This window comes from Physella acuta, unplaced genomic scaffold (genome assembly GCF_028476545.2).
Source record: "Physella acuta isolate Inbredline_101_S28 unplaced genomic scaffold, ASM2847654v3 ptg000168l, whole genome shotgun sequence".
Lineage (NCBI taxonomy): Eukaryota > Metazoa > Mollusca > Gastropoda > Physidae > Physella > Physella acuta.
In genome coordinates this window covers 1,060,927-1,078,384 of record NW_026731687.1, presented here as the reverse complement: position 1 = coordinate 1,078,384, position 17,458 = coordinate 1,060,927, and the positions used below count along the sequence as shown (strand labels likewise).

Below are 17,458 nucleotides of genomic sequence, written 5' to 3'. Positions count from 1 at the left end.
CGCTGGCGCTCGTGGATCAAGAACCGGTTCATGTACAAGAGGGCCCGGCTCTTCGCCGCTCAGTCCGTCTTCAGGATGTAGTCAAATCTGGGGCTTCGTGCAAGCCAAATCTGGGGCTTGGAACTTGACAAATCTGGGGCTTGGAGCTTGCCAAATCTGGGGCTTGGAACTTGCCAAATCTGGGGCTTGGAACTTGCCAAATCTGGGGCTTGGAGCTTGCCAAATCTGGGGCTTGGAGCTTGCCAAATCTGGGGCTTGGAACTTGCCAAATCTGGGGCTTGGAACTTGCCAAATCTGGGGCTTGGAACTTGCCAAATCTGGGGCTTGGAGCTTGCCAAATCTGGGGCTTGGAACTTGCCAAATCTGGGGCTTGGAGCTTGCCAAATCTGGGGCTTGAAGCTTGCCAAATCTGGGGCTTGGGGGATTGCCGCTCCGTCAGTCTTCAGGATGTAGCCAAATCTGGGGCTTCGTGCAAGCCAAATCTGGGGCTTGGAGATTGCCAAATCTGGGGCTTCGTGCAAGCCAAATCTGGGGCTTGAAGCTTGCCAAATCTGGGGCTTGGAACTTGCCAAATCTGAGGCTTGGAACTCGCCAAATCTGGGGCTTGGAACTCGCCAAATCTGGGGCTTGGAACTCGCCAAATCTGGGGCTTGGAACTCGCCAAATCTGGGGCTTGGAACTCGCCAAATCTGGGGCTTGGAACTTGCCGCTCTGTCATTATACGGGTAGCAAAGTCTGAGGCTTCAAGCTGGCGTCTACTAAGTCTTCAGAATGTGTCAAGTTTGTGGCTTCAAGTTTGTCGCCTAGTCTATCTCAGGATATGTCAAGTTTGTGGCTTCAAGTTTGTCGCCTAGTCTATCTCAGGATATGTCAAGTTTGTGGCTTCAAGTTTGTCGCCTAGTCTATCTCAGGATATGTCAAGTTTGTGGCTTCAAGTTTGTCGCCTAGTCTATCTCAGGATGTGCTTAGTCTCAGCGTTCCATCCACATAACTACAGATGTTTTGGCTCTGCCTTCGTTTCATAATGAATTCAGCATTGAACGTTTCCATCAGACTTAAGTTTATTGATGCTTCCGAGTTCTAGTTCAGTTTTAATTCAGTCAGTGGGAAGTGTAAACTTATAAAAAAAAAATTCATAAAAAACGTTTTAATAACAAGCTTTTATGTAATGATGCACTAAAAAGTAGAAAATAAATTATAGACTACTATTTAAATAACTATAAAGAAAAGCGTGGGTCACTTTAGTATCTATTGGATACCTTTACTAATGTTAAGGAAGACACCCACGCTTTTCTTTATAGTTATTTAAATAGTAGTCTATAATTTATTTTCTACTTTTTAGTGCATCATTACATAAAAGCTTGTTATTAAAACGTTTTTTATGAATTTTTTTTTCAGTACTTTACATGTTTTATTTACAACAGAGTTACATGACTAAAAACCATTGCGCACCTACTGAACATCACGTTCAGTAGGCGCGCAATGGTTTTTGAACGCAGCCATTACGTGATGGCGCAGCTATTGAAGGTGATGACGCGTGTGGTGTGGTTGGCTAGACATGCCTACTAATTCGGTCCAAATTTTTATTAATTCATAAAAAATTAATTAGGCATCCAATTAAGTCAAATTTAGATTCAGATTGCATTGTCTTCATGTCTTGACCCACGTGCCAACTGTGAATCGTATCGGTCAAGTAGAACTGTCCGAATTTTCACTCCTGCGTTTCCGTCAAGACAGACAGAGGAAGTGAGTTAAATAAAAGCTTGTAAAAATAGAATGTTCTAAGTCAGGGATCCAGCGTTTTATAAAGACTCGGAAATTGTACTTTCCGACTGTCACTAAGAGATCTGAACTTCTCATAGACTTGTGCTGATTCCCATTTTCTGTGGCGACCTACAGTCACACCTCACACCACAAACGTGATGGACGCAGTCTCTTCCTACGTGACTTTACTTACAAACGTCGCTATTTATTGAATTAGTTATCAAGAAACCTTATCTAGTATGTAAATTCATACATTCCTATAGTATCGATACATTTCTACAGTATCGTTACATTCCTACACGATCGATAAATTTTACAGTATCGATACACCTCACGATGTAAGGAAATGTAATCGATGTTTCCAAAATTATTTCGGCGCTTCCGTCTTCAAAAGGCGCGTCTACTCTGTTTCTTTCGGCGTTACTTACACTCCATGATCAGTGCTGTCATTCAGTCGCTGTCAGTCAATGCCTAACATGATGTCAGATGAACGAAACAACAGCCTTTTGACGTCAGTCTGATGATGACAGCAAGACCCCACCATGTCAGCTGAGCTAAGAAATTAATGGCTAGAAACATGATCTAGATCGTGACTGACATTAACACTGACATTCGAGTTGTCGGCCTTTTTTTTTAAAATTAAATCTATCTGACATTCACACAAAAATGTGTTGTAAATAAAGCTCATCTGCGCTGTATTCTACAGCTGGTTTTAATGCTCACTAATGGAAAAAAAGAAGACAGTCGTTTTAATGTTAAAATTAATTCTTTCATTTGTTAAACTCGGTTGTGTCGCAAATAATTCAAATCCAACGAACATTTTTTTTATCTTGAGGTGAATTTGTATTTGCAGCAAAAAAATTTACCAGAATTTATCGGAAATGTACCCTTTTAAAAAAAATATCTCCCAATATGACAAGTCTGGGAATATTTGGCCAGATATACCTCAAGACAAACTAAAAACTACGCACGTGTTTTGTGTGTGTGAAATGTTATAAAAATGATCGGAACAAATAACCGAATTGTTGAGAAGAAAAATGTAAAAATGTTGAACTGTGTGGCCTAAACTCGCCCACACGATCTGTCTTTTCTTTCAAAATATTTCAATGCTTTACACGATTTTTGTATTTATATTCAATTTAATATAAAAACTTTTACACCGTTTTTTGTGTTCCTTTGTTTTTGCACAAAATCAGATTTGTAATATTATAACTTGTATACGACTTAATTACTACTAATCACCACTCGCCAAGTCAGCAGTAGCCATAGTCAAACTGGCTAAAGTCACCAGTAGCCATAGTAAAACTGGCTAAAGTCACCAGTAGCCATAGTAAAACTGGCTAAAGTCACCAGTAGCCATACTCAAACTGGCTAAAGTCACCAGTAGCCATAGTAAAACTGGCTAAAGTCACCAGTAGCCATAGTTAAACTAGCTAAGTCACCAGTAGCCATAGTTAAACTAGCTAAAGTCACTAGAAGCCATAGTTAAACTAGCTAAAGTCACCAGTAGCCATAGTTAAACTAGCTAAAGTCACTAGAAGCCATAGTTAAACTAGCTAAAGTCACTAGAAGCCATAGTTAAACTAGCTAAAGTCACTAGAAGCCATAGTTAAACTAGCTAAAGTCACTAGAAGCCATAGTTAAACTAGCTAAAGTCACTAGAAGCCATAGTTAAACTAGCTAAAGTCACTAGAAGCCATAGTTAAACTAGCTAAAGTCACTAGAAGCCATAGTTAAACTAGCTAAGTCACCAGTAACCATAGTAAAACTGGCCAAAGTCATCAGGTCAAACTGTGGCTAAAGTCACCCCACAAGGTCTCACCTCCATTCACCCATCCCATGATGTGTGTAGGTTGGATGGCTCCACAAATCAGAAAAATCTGGATCTACTGACGACACTCCCACGTCATCAGCTAGCCAATCTACTTTCATCTAATCTTAAAGAGATGGAGACTTGTTTAATTTTCCTACGCCCTTCAGTGATTAAATCTAACCAGCATTTCCTCACCCTCATCATCTATCCTGTTGTTAAATTCTAAATTTCGATGGATGGTCTAAATATATCCGTCTTTATGTAATGGAAAATGACCTAATTAAAAACTAAATTATGATAACGAGTGCTATCCAATGAAGATAGAAAAAAAGCTGTCTGTTGATATAAAGATTTTTTTTTAAAATGTTAATTGTATTTAAGACGTGTGGGTAAATGGAATTTTGTCTGCAGGCTCTAATTTACACATAATTGTGTTATTAACGGATTTGATCAGAAATTTGAATTTTATTTTAAATTAGACACGTTTTTAAAACGATGTTAAACCTCCACAATAAATAGTAAAACATCTCTTCAAACAGTGTATCAAACCTCACAAAATTTCAACCGTACAGTCGAATAAAAAGCCTCATTTCAAAACATCTGACATGATCTGTTTAATTTAAAACTCTGGGCGAACATTCTGGAAGAGCTTAATATTTTTACTTATAAGTCTTGGTACTTGGTGCTAAAGGTCAGGGTTCAGACATGAAGCCAGGGAGATTAAAGACGTGTTTAAGACACTCCGTGATGAATTATCGGCTAATCTAATCTGTTCACTCGGTTCTATCATTTAATACCACCGGTTGTATTAGTACAAAGAGGTTGATCGGATAAATCTGATTAGTGGTCTGACAAATTAGTGGTCTGACAAACTATTTGTCTGACAAATTAGTGGTCTGACAAACTATTTGTCTGACAAATTAGTGGTCTGACAAATTAGTGGTCTGACAAACTATTTGTCTGACAAATTAGTGGTCTGACAAACTATTTGTCTGACAAATTAGTGGTCTGACAAACTATTTGTCTGACAAATTAGTGGTCTGACAAATTAGTGGTCTGACAAACTATTTGTCTGACAAATTAGTGGTCTGACAAACTATTTGTCTGACAAATTAGTGGTTTTTATACCGTTATGGAACTTATCACCAAGTACAAACACACATGTCAACACCAACATAAACGCTTACGGTTGGTGGGGTGGGGTGAGGTGAGGTGTTGTGGGGTGAGGTGAGGTGAGGATAACGTTCACTCTACTTGTGTGAGGATATAAACACTACCTGTTTTATTACTACACGTCATCACCAACACCGACATCACCCGACACCACACGTCACCACCACCACCACCACCAACGACAACAACAACAACACCAACACACCACGTCATCACCACCACCGCCACCACCAACACCCCCACCACCACCAACAAAAACAACTACAACAACACCACCAACACCACTACCACCACCACCATACCACACGTCACCGCCACCACCACCACCACCAACACCCCCACCACCACCAACAACAACAACTATAACAACACCACCAACACCACTACCCCCACCACCATACCACACGTCACCGCCACCACCACCACCACCAACACCCCCACCACCACCAACAACAACAACTACAACAACACCACCAACACCACTACCACCACCACCTTACCACACGTCACCGCCACCACCACCACCAACAACAACAACAACACCAACACCACCACCACCTCCAACACCACCACCAACACCACACGTCACCACACGTCACCACCAACACCATCACCACCACCACCAATACCAACACCACCACCACCACACGTCATATAACTTCTTGAAACAGGCAGGAAAGGATGAAGTGCATTCTTCTGACAAATTAGCGGGTTATAACAGCGGCGGTAGTTTGATTTGTTAGACAACGTGTTGATGGTGGTTTTAAAGTGTCTGATTTGTTTGTTTCAATGTTTGAACTCGGGTATTGAGTTACACAGTCAAATAGTGACCTTTGTTGGGTTCAAGACTCCAATAGTGACATTTGAACTTAGTATCGACCACGACGCCGTCAAATAGTGACCTTTGTTGGGTTCAAGACTCCAATAGTGACATTTGAACTTAGTATCGACCACGACGCCGTCAAATAGTGACCTTTGTTGGGTTCAAGACTCCAATAGTGACATTTGAACTTAGTATCGACCACGACGCCGTCAAATAGTGACCTTTGTTGGGTTCAAGACTCCAATAGTGACATTTGAACTTAGTATCGACCACGACGCCGTCAAATAGTGACCTTTGTTGGGTTCAAGACTCCAATAGTGACATTTGAACTTAGTATGGACCACGACGCCGTCAAATAGTGACCTTTGTTGGGTTCAAGACTCCAATAGTGACATTTGAACTTAGTATGGACCACGACGCCGTCAAATAGTGACCTTTGTTGGGTTCAAGACTCCAATAGTGACATTTGAACTTAGTATGTATCACAAAAGTGACTTACTATTAGAAATGTTGGCAAGTGTGGGGAGGCCAAATTGTAAAAAAAAATATCGGCCTACATTTCACAACCTTTAAAGCAAACATCTTTTATCTGGCCACCTTACCTTTATTAATTTAAAGGCATTTTTATTGCTATTTGATTTTAAATCCAAGGACGTCTTTAGATAACAAGAAACGCTGGATATCAATCTTTTCCATTTTTTTTCAAGTAATTTAACCTTCGCTATTCCAACGAAAACAAGCATTTATTTTTGTATTATCTGGCTTTAAAAACCCAGATGATACAATGGGCTGTAACACATCTATGGTTTCGTTCTAAGTCGCCCTGCCGTCTCTTCTGTTTCTTGGGTCTAAAGTCAAAGGCCAAATTTAACTTGCCTACGCAGTTTTTTTTTAATCCTGTTAGGAATTTACAAGAATTGTTACATCATGATGATGAATTTTTTTTTTCAAAAGTAGAACTTTAAAAAATAATAAAACAAAAAGGTAGTTATGTTCATAGCACTTACAATTTGATACAGGACGTTTACGTTTTTGAAAGCATCTTGCTTCTTCTTCTTCTTCGTTTCTTTTAATTTGTTGGAAGATATTTCTATTAATACAATTAAGTATTAAATGTGAACCAGTTATGCGCCATACACAGGCCATTGACTCCGATTTCAGCCTGCTTTTCTTTTGGCTTTGCTTCCATTGCCTTTGTCCACCCAGGAACAAACTACAATACAGCCGTTGTTTGTTTAAGAGTTTTCTTTCCTAGATGGGCTGCCGTCCCCAACTAATAAAATTATCCGCTCACGGGTTCGAACCATGAGCTCTACCGACCCGACCACGCCGGCCATGTTGCTAAAATACAGCGTTATCTTCTAGACGTAATTCCTGGCGTAAACTGTCAAACACGTCAACACAACATCACCAGCAGGTCAGCGGCACATCCACGACCTATCAGAGCATCACCAACACTGTGTTTAAATAGTACGATATACAGCACATCATTAATGCCACATCAGTACCTCGTCAATGCCACACATCATCAATACCACACATCAAAACCACCCATCATCAATGTCACACACCATCAACGTCACACACCATCAATGCCACACACCATCAATGTCACACATCATCAATACCACACACCATCAATGCCACATCAGTACCTCACATCATCAATACCATACATCATCAATACACTTCATCAGTGCCACACATCATCGATGTCACATCAATGTCACACATCATCAACGCCACATCAATACCACACAAACGTGTGTAAATGATACCTTATAAGATAGAGTTAACCCCAATCGCTACACAGATGAGACTTCGGGGAGACAACTCTCGTGGACCATCCACCACTAACACGCTGCTCAAAGTCTCGCGTAGAAAATGTTAAAATTTTAAAGGTGATTTTTTATTGGGTTCCTAAATCTGACTCTCTGAGTCAACGGCCCGGAAATTTAATCACCGCCGTAATTTTTGTAAGATTGGATATTTTTATCTGAACTCGCATCATTTCAGGCTTATCAAACCTTAATTAAATTGATTCCCTCCCCTTCTCATCAAGCTGATTAGCTAAACTAATGTCATACCAGTGTGTTTTTTACACATTAAAATTTATTTGAAAGGTGGTTAATTTTATTTTTTGGAAAAACATAACTGCCTATATATTTTAGAGAGAGATTATTGCCGTTAGAGTTTTAAATTGATCAAGGATTATAACTCTGTCGGCCTTTGGTCATTATTGTGATGTCGACATTTGGACTTGATTTTGATGTCGACATTTGGACTTGATTTTGATGTCGACATTTGGTTTTTATTGCAAGAGTGATATTCTATCATTACTACGCACGCCAAAATATCTATTTATTGAGCCTAAACCTTTATACACTGGTGCAGTCGATTAATTTACACAAATACCCAGTTCAGCTTTAAAAAAAAATCCTTAAAATAACGGTTATTTTTGTCTGGAAATCTATTATCATTTTTTTATAATCTGATGAAACGAAAAACATAATACAGTTATAATTACGGCGTTCTGTATTTGATTCTGTGCTGGTCTTTTTACACTGAGATCAGAAGCACTTGGGTTCCAGAAATTTATATGAAAAACTAGATTTTTTAAAATTTATTTGAAAAACTAGATTTTTAAAATTGATTTGAAAAACTGGATTTTTAAAATTTATTTGAAAAACTAGATTTTTAAAATTTATTTGAAAAACTAGATTTTAAAATTGATTTGAAAAACTAGATTTTTAAAATTGATTTGAAAAACTAGATTTTAAAAATTGATTTGAAAAACTGGATTTTTAAAATTGATTTGAAAAACTAGATTTTTAAAATTTATTTGAAAAACTAGATTTTTAAAATTGATTTGAAAAACTGGATTTTTAAAATTTATTTGAAAAACTAGATTTTTAAAATTGATTTGAAAAACTAGATTTTAAAAATTGATTTGAAAAACTAGATTTTTAAAATTGATTTGAAAAACTAGATTTTAAAAAAAAATGGATCATTATAAAACAGGACGACAGTACCCGTCCTTAAGACTTGACTGTTGACTCAAAATGGTCAGTCTGAAAGCCTAATTGTTTTAATTTAATTAGGGGGAAAATGATCCGGCATTTGACAAGATCTCCTCGGGCGAAAGTTTAAGAAAATAATTGGACGAGATGATGACAGCGACGTTATAAATAAAAACGATAATTGCCAGTTAATGCATGTAAAAAGCAAACTAATTTTGCTTACATAAATATTAATTGTCTTTTATAAAGCACAGATCTGGAATTGAAATAAACCGGGAGTGATCTCCCCAAAACTTTCTCGAATATTTTTATATAAAATAACAGGGGATGGGAACTCGGGTTATAGACATGATTTTTAATCCATTTTAAATACTTAAAGTTTTAAAATAGAATAAAATCTCGTAGACAAAAGAATTGCACACTAAATGAACGCTAAATAAAAACGTGCATAATAGTGCGCAATATTATTAGTACTTTAAAAATTTACATTAGTTTTTTTTTGAGAAATCGGAAGTAGCGTAAATTACTACTTCCGTTCAACGGAAATGACTCAAAATTTAACAGAAGGTAGAGAATTAGATCTTTTACTTACATGTGAAATTTCGTTTATCTATCTGAAATAGTACTCAAGTTATAGGCTTTTGAAAATTTCAAAGTAGGAAAAGTACCACTTCCGGTTATCGGAAATCGCTCAAAAGTTGATACAGATCTACGATTTTGATAAAATACTTATATATGAAATTTCATCAACCTAGCTGTAACGGTACTCACAGACACACAGACATACGGACAAGATTGCAAAATTATGTTTTTCCGTATCAGTGAGATGTAAAACGTCGAGATTTGTAAATATCTCGATTTTTTTTTTTTTTTGCACGATTACAATACTTTCTCTATACTTCGTATATACGAGAAAGTAAAAAAGCAAAAAAAAAAAGCGAAATTCAAATTAGGAACACAAGTAGGTCCTACAAACCGTATGACTCATAGAGTTTTAAGGGAGGTAACAATGCTACCATTTTTTTTTTTTTGAAAGCTACGAGGTCAAGAAAGATATTATTTTAAAAGATTTTTTTTCATTAAATTATAATCGGCCAGATTAACGAAAAATTAAAGCTGCATCATAACTTAGTCTCATATTAAAACCAAACCACTATTTTTGAAGTAAATAACTGAACCAATGCGCCTCTAGATTGTAGCAGACGTCATTCTAAAAACGTATCAATCGGCGGCACGCTGGGGAGCTGCCAATACCCAACATTAAATCCTGGCACACTTTCAAGACACGGCCAAAGTGATTGCACGAGGAATCAAAGATTAAATTTTCTATTGGGTGTTTGCGTTGGGTGATCTACTTGAAATTTAAATCAAAAGAAATCCGACAAAAGAGATGTTTTTTTTTTCTTCTGTGATCTATAATCCGTTTTTTGTTTGTTTTGTGATTGACGCACCTTGCACAATTTCTCACATATTAGTGTCAAAAGATCAGAGTTGTCGTTCCTGTCGGAAGATTTATTCATTCGTTGATTCCTTTCATCAGAAGATTTGCTCGTCAGGCTTCATCCTTGCAGTATTCTCGTCTGATACAGTCTTCATTCCTGCAGTATGTCGTCTGCTACAGACTTCATTCCTGCAGTATTCCAGTCTGCCTCAGACACAACAATCTGGAATCAGACAAGTACCCGCTTACATCGATCTGTGATTGTCCTCAATCATTCGTCACAGATATGCGTACCTTCAATCACTCATAAAATACATACATTTGAAATAATGTTTTCTCGTAAACATATTACACCACGACAGCAAACAAACCCTAATTAAAATAATTTGTTGGCTTAATTTTGTATACATCTTTAAAGATGGCGCCCAAATGTTTTATCTTGTATGGGGTGACTGCAATTTCTTTAAAATGTGGGTTGTGTATTGGGGAGGTGACTTCAACATAATTTGTTGGGACGAGAACTTCAACATAGTCTCCTTATCTTTTCTCAATAACGACCTAATGTGGACCAACGGGCCCCTAACGTCTATGTTTAGCATCAGCTGGCGGTGTTAATTGCTGTGTTTGTCATCGAATTAGGGTTCCCTCTAGAGCACAAATTCAGCCGGCAGTTTTACCCGGCACGGAGCCGGATCGAACTGCCGGCCACCTCAAGTACATGTGCTGGTCTTGTGGGGAGATAATGTGGGGGTGAGAACAGACCGGCTGACCGGTGGGGACTTGCTGATGACGGACAAACCAAAGTGATTAAAGTAGTGGTGGGGGGTGGGGGAGGTACAGTGTTAAAATCTGGTGAGAGAATGTGGAGAGTTAACTTAGGGTAGTAATTTGGTGTTAGGGCAGCCGAACTGAACTTGGTAGGACATAAAACAGGACAAATTGGGGGGACTGAAACCTGACAATTGAATTTTATTAAGATTTAGGTCACAGTGATTTAGATAAGTGGGGAAACCCTTATTTACTGACGTTATGTAATTACTGATGTCACCTTAGTACAGATGTCATATAATTAGTAATGTCGTGGATATATTAATTTCATGTATAACTAAATTCATGTAATTACTGACATAATGTAATAACTGATGTCACTTAATTACTGGCGTCATATAATTACTGATGACATACAAGCCAAGTAATTACTGATGTAATGTCCGCTTTTTAAGATGGCTGTGAAATCACAAAAACAGCTGAACACTACTTCATCTACCCTTATCGGTGGATACTTTACCTATAGACAGCAGGACGTCAGTGCCACATTGACCACTGGTTGTGTGGTTATGTGGGTTGTGTAGGTTGAGTTGGTTGTGGGGTTGTGTGGTTGTGTGGATACCTACGGTTGTCTGGGTTGATGAGCTTTTCTTTAATTAGTTTTTTTTTAAATTAATTAACATCTAATTATACCAACTTTTAATGTCGCGTTTTATTGTCATCGGAACTTGCCATATCCACTTATCAAATATGAAACAAATAGGTTTGGTAAGAGTGGTTGAAATTTCGCTCGCCAGTTTCGATCCACGTCGGAGCAAGCAAAAAACAGACAGATTCGCGTTAACAGCTTGTAAAAAAAATGTATGTTTTTCCATCAGCAAACACCATAAAGCAGCTTGTACATCGTGAAGATATGAATCCTAATGGAATTGTTTACCCAGACTAAAGCCGTTCTCCCTGTCAGAAGAGCGACCTTGACATCCCAATGCCCATTTTCCCGCCGAGTAGAGCACTCGATCAGCCACAGAGCGACAACTCCGTCTCCCGCCACCTATTAGGTTACCGCCCTTGTTGACGATGTTGTTGGTAGATGGATGTCTCGCTGTGTTGTCCAGATTTTTTAACCAGCTTTTACTTAGTCACAATGTCCATTTTCTGTCTGGGTTTGTGGTCAGATTTTTTAACAAGCTTTTACTTAGTCACAATGTCCATTGTCTGTCTGGGTTTGTGGTCAGATTTTTTAACAAGCTTTTACTTAGTCACAATGTCCATTGTCTGTCTGGGTTTGTGGTCAGATTTTTTAACAAGCTTTTACTTAGTCACAATGTCCATTGTCTGTCTGGGTTTGTGGTCAGATTTTTTAACCAGCTTTTACTTAGTCACAATGTCCATTGTCTGTCTGGGTTTGTGGTCAGACTTTTTAACCAGCTTTTACTTAGTCACAATGTCCATTGTCTGTCTGGGTTTGTGGTCAGATTTTGTAAGGGTACATATCTCTGACCCACTTCTAACCCAGATATTTCGTTCAAGTTTTTAAAAATGAATTCAATCCCCACTGTAGCGCAAGAATGTATCACCCCTCTGACAGCGTCCAAATACTAGTCCGACACTGCAGTCTAAGACTCTTAGACAAGATTACCAGATTTTCTTTCAGACATTTTTCTCCCGAGTTGGAGGGGGGGGGGGGGTATGAGGAGGAGAAGAAGCGGGGGGATTGAACATCCGGGAACGCACGTATAATTTCCGGGGGTACGGACACTGGTTAAAGTTAATGTTATATAACATCTAGGTCAAGGCCGAGGTATTTTTAACCCACATTCGCGAGTGGCGGACACATTGAAAGTCAACAGCGTACATCTGCCATTCCCACCCTTTTCACTATCAGCGCTTCTTTCCGACATTTTTCTCTAGGGTGGGGACTATAATTAGAGTATATCTTCCTTATAAATTGTATACATTTATTTTAAATACGTTAGACATATATTCCGGGGGGTGTTGGGCGGCAAATCCCCCCCCCCCCCCCAACCGAGAGATCCCTGAAAGAAACTCTGATCTAGGAAAAACGTATTTGTACGGCGTACAACAACAATGTAATAGAGATAAACGCGTGTCCTGACTGGTTACGTGGTCACTGCCCTCCCCTCCCTCACAACACAAAATGTCAATGTGACATTAAAAAACTATTGTTTGATTTATTGGCGCCGAGAGTCGTTTCCCCTTAGCTATGATCCGTTAATGGAAGCTTGATGGTTCAATTATTTTCTGCTTCACTTACGCCATAAGCATCTGATTTCAAGGATTTTGTACTGCGGGTCTAAACAACCGTCGGCCTGCGGGTCATATTCGGCCCGCTGTTAAACCTGTCCATTAACTCAGTTCTAAATTATATCTCGTCAATATATTAATACATGACGCGGCACGGGTTTTATGTACAAAATTAAAATTTCTCGTAAACAACAACTGATAGTCGTTATTGAACTTTCAGCTTAAACTCATGTATACCCTACAGCAATAGACGACCTCAGAATACAAATGTGATGTATCGTGTTAAAAGTGTCTATTTATACTTCAGAAGAAAACGCACTCCACTGGAGTATAAAAGAAATCGCGAGTACAGAAAAAGGTTTCTGTGGAGACAAATGTAGCTAAGTATTGAAAGACCCCCCCCTCCCCCAGCGGTACACCCACATAAGGTCTCATGGGGGACGGGATAAAAAACTTCTTCCATTTGACTGCACAATCGTCGAGCGTATCGTCTGAAAGATTAAACAGCACCGGTTGACCTCGGTTTGATGTTGCGTCACACTGGTTGACCTCAAATGTTAACCAATACCAGCTGACCTCAAATGTTAACCAATACCAACTGACCTTATGTTACTGATTATGTTACCACACTTGACCATGATTTAAATGTGACAAGTGCTAGTGATTTAAAGCACCGTGATATTGTGACAGCGTGACGCCGTGGTATTGTGACGCCGTGACACAAACAATGTCGAGTGTGTCTCACCTGTCATTTGGTCCATAATTGTACCCCACCGCTCATTTGGTCCATAATTGTGCCCCACCGGTCATTTGGTCCATAATTGTGTTCCACCTGTCATTTGGTCCATAATTGTGCCCCAATTGTCATTTGGTCCATAATTGTGCCCCACCGGTCATTTGGTCCATAATTGTGCCCCACCGGTCATTTGGTCCATAATTGTGTTCCACCTGTCATTTGGTCCATAATTGTGCCCCACCTGTCATTTGGTCCATAATTGTGCCCCACCGGTCATTTGGTCCATAATTGTGCCCCACCGGTCATTTGGTCCATAATTGTGCCCCACCTGTCATTTGGTCCATAATTGTGCCCCACCGGTCATTTGGTCCATAATTGTGCCCCACCTGTCATTTGGTCCATAATTGTGCCCCACCGGTCATTTGGTCCATAATTGTGTTCCACCTGTCATTTGGTCCATAATTGTGCCCCACCTGTCATTTGGTCCATAATTGTGCCCCACCGGTCATTTGGTCCATAATTGTGCCCCACCTGTCATTTGGTCCATAATTGTGCCCCACCGGTCATTTGGTCCATAATTGTGCCCCACCTGTCATTTGGTCCATAATTGTGCCCCACCGGTCATTTGGTCCATAATTGTGTTCAACCTGTCATTTGGTCCATAATTGTGCCCCACCTGTCATTTGGTCCATAATTGTGCCCCACCTGTCATTTATTCCTACTTTTTTAAAGGAAACATTTATTTAATTTTTTTTTAAACTAAACATCTTAGTAAGTCACATCTAATTGTCAAAATAAATTCTTATAGTTTTTTGAGACCCCAAAAATAGCGTAATGTTCTACTTCAGACTCCGGAAATTCCTCAAATTTGAAAAGGCCAATGAATAATATCTTAAATCTATTATTGAAGTTTTGTCCACCTACATGACGGTCATGTTATCACTATTTTAGAAACCTGAAATAGATTTAAGTACCATTTCCGGATATCAGATGTCACTCAAACAATGAAATTAATCCAAGAATAAGATCTTATACTTGATTATGAAATTTCGTCTATCTAAGTAAAACAGCACTCAAGTTATCGTTTTTCGCGGAAATATAGTAAAGTTCCACTTACTGTTACCAAAAAATCATTTCAAACATAATTTTATGCATACAATGTGTAAAATTTCGTCCACTTAACTTAAACGGCACTCAAGTTATTGGGTTTCGAATAACCGGTAGTGGAAAATGTACCACTTCCGGTTAGCGTAAATTGCTCAGAAGTTGATACATTTGATATTATACTTATATCCGAAATTTCTTTAACGTAACTGAAAAGCTCCTCAAGTTGTCGTGTTCACAGACAGACAGACATGCACACAGAGTTGTTTTTTCCGACTCATGAAGGTATAAAACGTAGAGTTTTCTGAAGATCTCCATTTCGATTTTTTTTTTTGCACGATTACAATACGCTATACATCGAATAAGAGAAAATAAAAATGTGTGGAGAAAAAAAAAAGTTTTTGACATCTCAAAGGTTTCATCGTTACATGACTGACGTGAACTCAGCGATACATTGGTGTACATGACCTGCACTAGACAGGAAGACGGGAATCCTTAGCAGTGTCAATAGGGCAGGCTATCGTGCAGAAGATTTTTGTCATGCACATAACTAGGGCACTATCGTATAGGAGATTTTTGTCATGCACATAACTAGGGCAGGGGGTGCGGACCGCACCGGGTGACACCATTTAGGGGGGGTGACACCAAGGCAAAAAATAGCAAAATACATGGAGAAAACTTTGAGTTGAGGGGGGGGGGTGCAAATGGAAAGTTTGAGAGGGGGGGGGGGGGTGTGCAAATCAAAAACTTGAGGGGGGGATGCAAATCGAAAGTTTGAGGGGGGGGGGGGTGCAAATCGAAAACTTGAAAGTTTGTCCCAGGGAAGGGTCGCAACGCCTCTGGGGGGTGACACCATTAAGTGCCGCACCGGGGGACACCCGACCTCGCTACGCCACTGAACTAGTGCAGACAAGTTCAGTGACACAGCTGCGACTTGTAGTTATACGTTGTTGTCAAGATGGCCGACAGATATTATATATATATATATATATATATATATATATATATATATATATATATATATATATATATATATATATATATATATATATATACATATATATATATATAATTATTGCATCTTATTTCACGCATGTTTACCATCAAGTTCTCTGTTTCAGGCATGTTTACCATCAAGTTCTCTGTTTCAGGCATGTTTACCATCAAGTTCTCTGTTTCAGGCATGTTTACCATCAAGTTCTCTGTTTCAGGCATGTTTACCATCAAGTTCTCTGTTTCAGGCATGTTTACCATCAAGTTCTCTGTTTCAGGCATGTTTACCATCAAGTTCAAGAGGGAGCTGATCCGCTGCTGCTACTGTCTACGAGGGGTCTGGAAGAAGCGGCGCCTAGAACAGGACAGCTACGGACTGCGGCGGTCTCTGCTCTTCCCACTCAAGCGGAACTCCGAGTCGTCGACCTCCTCTAGGAACGACCGGCTGATGAGGTCAGCTGGTCACGTGGACACCGCCTCCACCCCCGTGGCCCAGGGGTGCCGGTACTCCTTCGTCTCACCCTCGGCAGATGTCAAGGTCAGCACCAGCCGGTGTTCGCTAAGCTCCGTGGGCCGGCAGGACCGGCTAGACCGGCAGGACCGGCTGGACGTGTTCAGCCCGGATAAAGTCAACTACTCGCCGCTCGGCTCGGCCGTGCAGCTTGAGCGGTCCAACACGGGCAACTGGGTGCTGAGGGAGGACAGGGCGAACCTCAACAACTTTATCAGGGTCGGCGGGACGGCTGAGTGAGGGGGGGGGAGGACAGGGCTAACCTCAATAACTTTATCAGGGTAGGCGGGACTGCTGAGTGAATCACTGAACATGTAGGGTGAGTCACTGGATGAGTAACTGAACGTGTAGGGCGAGTCGCTGGGCGAGTCACTGGACCTGCTGAATGAGTCACTTGGTGAGTCACTGGACCTTCCGGGTGAGTAATTGGACATCCACGGGGAGTCACTAGACCTGATGAGTGAGTCTCTGGACCTACACGGGGAGTCACTGAACCCGCATAGAGAGTCACAAGATCTGCTGAGAGTCACTCGACCTTCAGGTTGAATCTCGGGATCAAGTGAGTCACTGGATTAAGTGAGTCACTGGACCTGTCAAATGAGTCACTGGACTTTCAGGGTGAGTCACTGGACCTTCAGTAAATCAGTGAGTCACATTTAAATACTGAATTTAGAGTCATGGAATAAATAGACGTAACGACAGATACACTGGACCTACACTGAGATCTTGGCCCAAACTGAGTGTGTTTTACTGGGAACGTTGACCCCTCAAAGTGAGGCTCACTACCCCCTGATAAAAACTATGTCTCATTAACTAACAAACAATTGAAATTAAAATAATGAAAGGATGGTTTTGATTCAAGCAGAAAAACAATTAGGTAGGAAAAAATAAAACTGCTTAAAATAGCTGTCAAATTACGCCGCGAATGATCTCCCTTGCTCCTACAGACTACGTTTTTACTGAAAGCTTAAATACGGTTGATTACCAGACTATTTTTATAGTCATTATGCTGCTAATAATTATATGGAGAGGAACATATCCAAAGGG

The 17,458-nt window shown here is 39.8% G+C and overlaps 1 protein-coding gene across 1 annotated transcript in view; it reads left to right on the top strand.

Annotated features, from left to right (window-relative positions):
- The window catches only part of LOC131936112 (adipokinetic hormone/corazonin-related peptide receptor variant I-like), a 107,547-nt gene extending 90,896 nt beyond the window's left edge, over window positions 1-16,651 (top strand). Inside the window, exon 6 of the mRNA XM_059292988.1 lies at window positions 16,179-16,651. Within this exon, the coding sequence (XP_059148971.1) occupies window positions 16,179-16,651 (473 nt within the window). The remainder of the gene's footprint in view (window positions 1-16,178) is intronic.
- The last annotated feature ends 807 nt before the right edge of the window (window positions 16,652-17,458 follow it).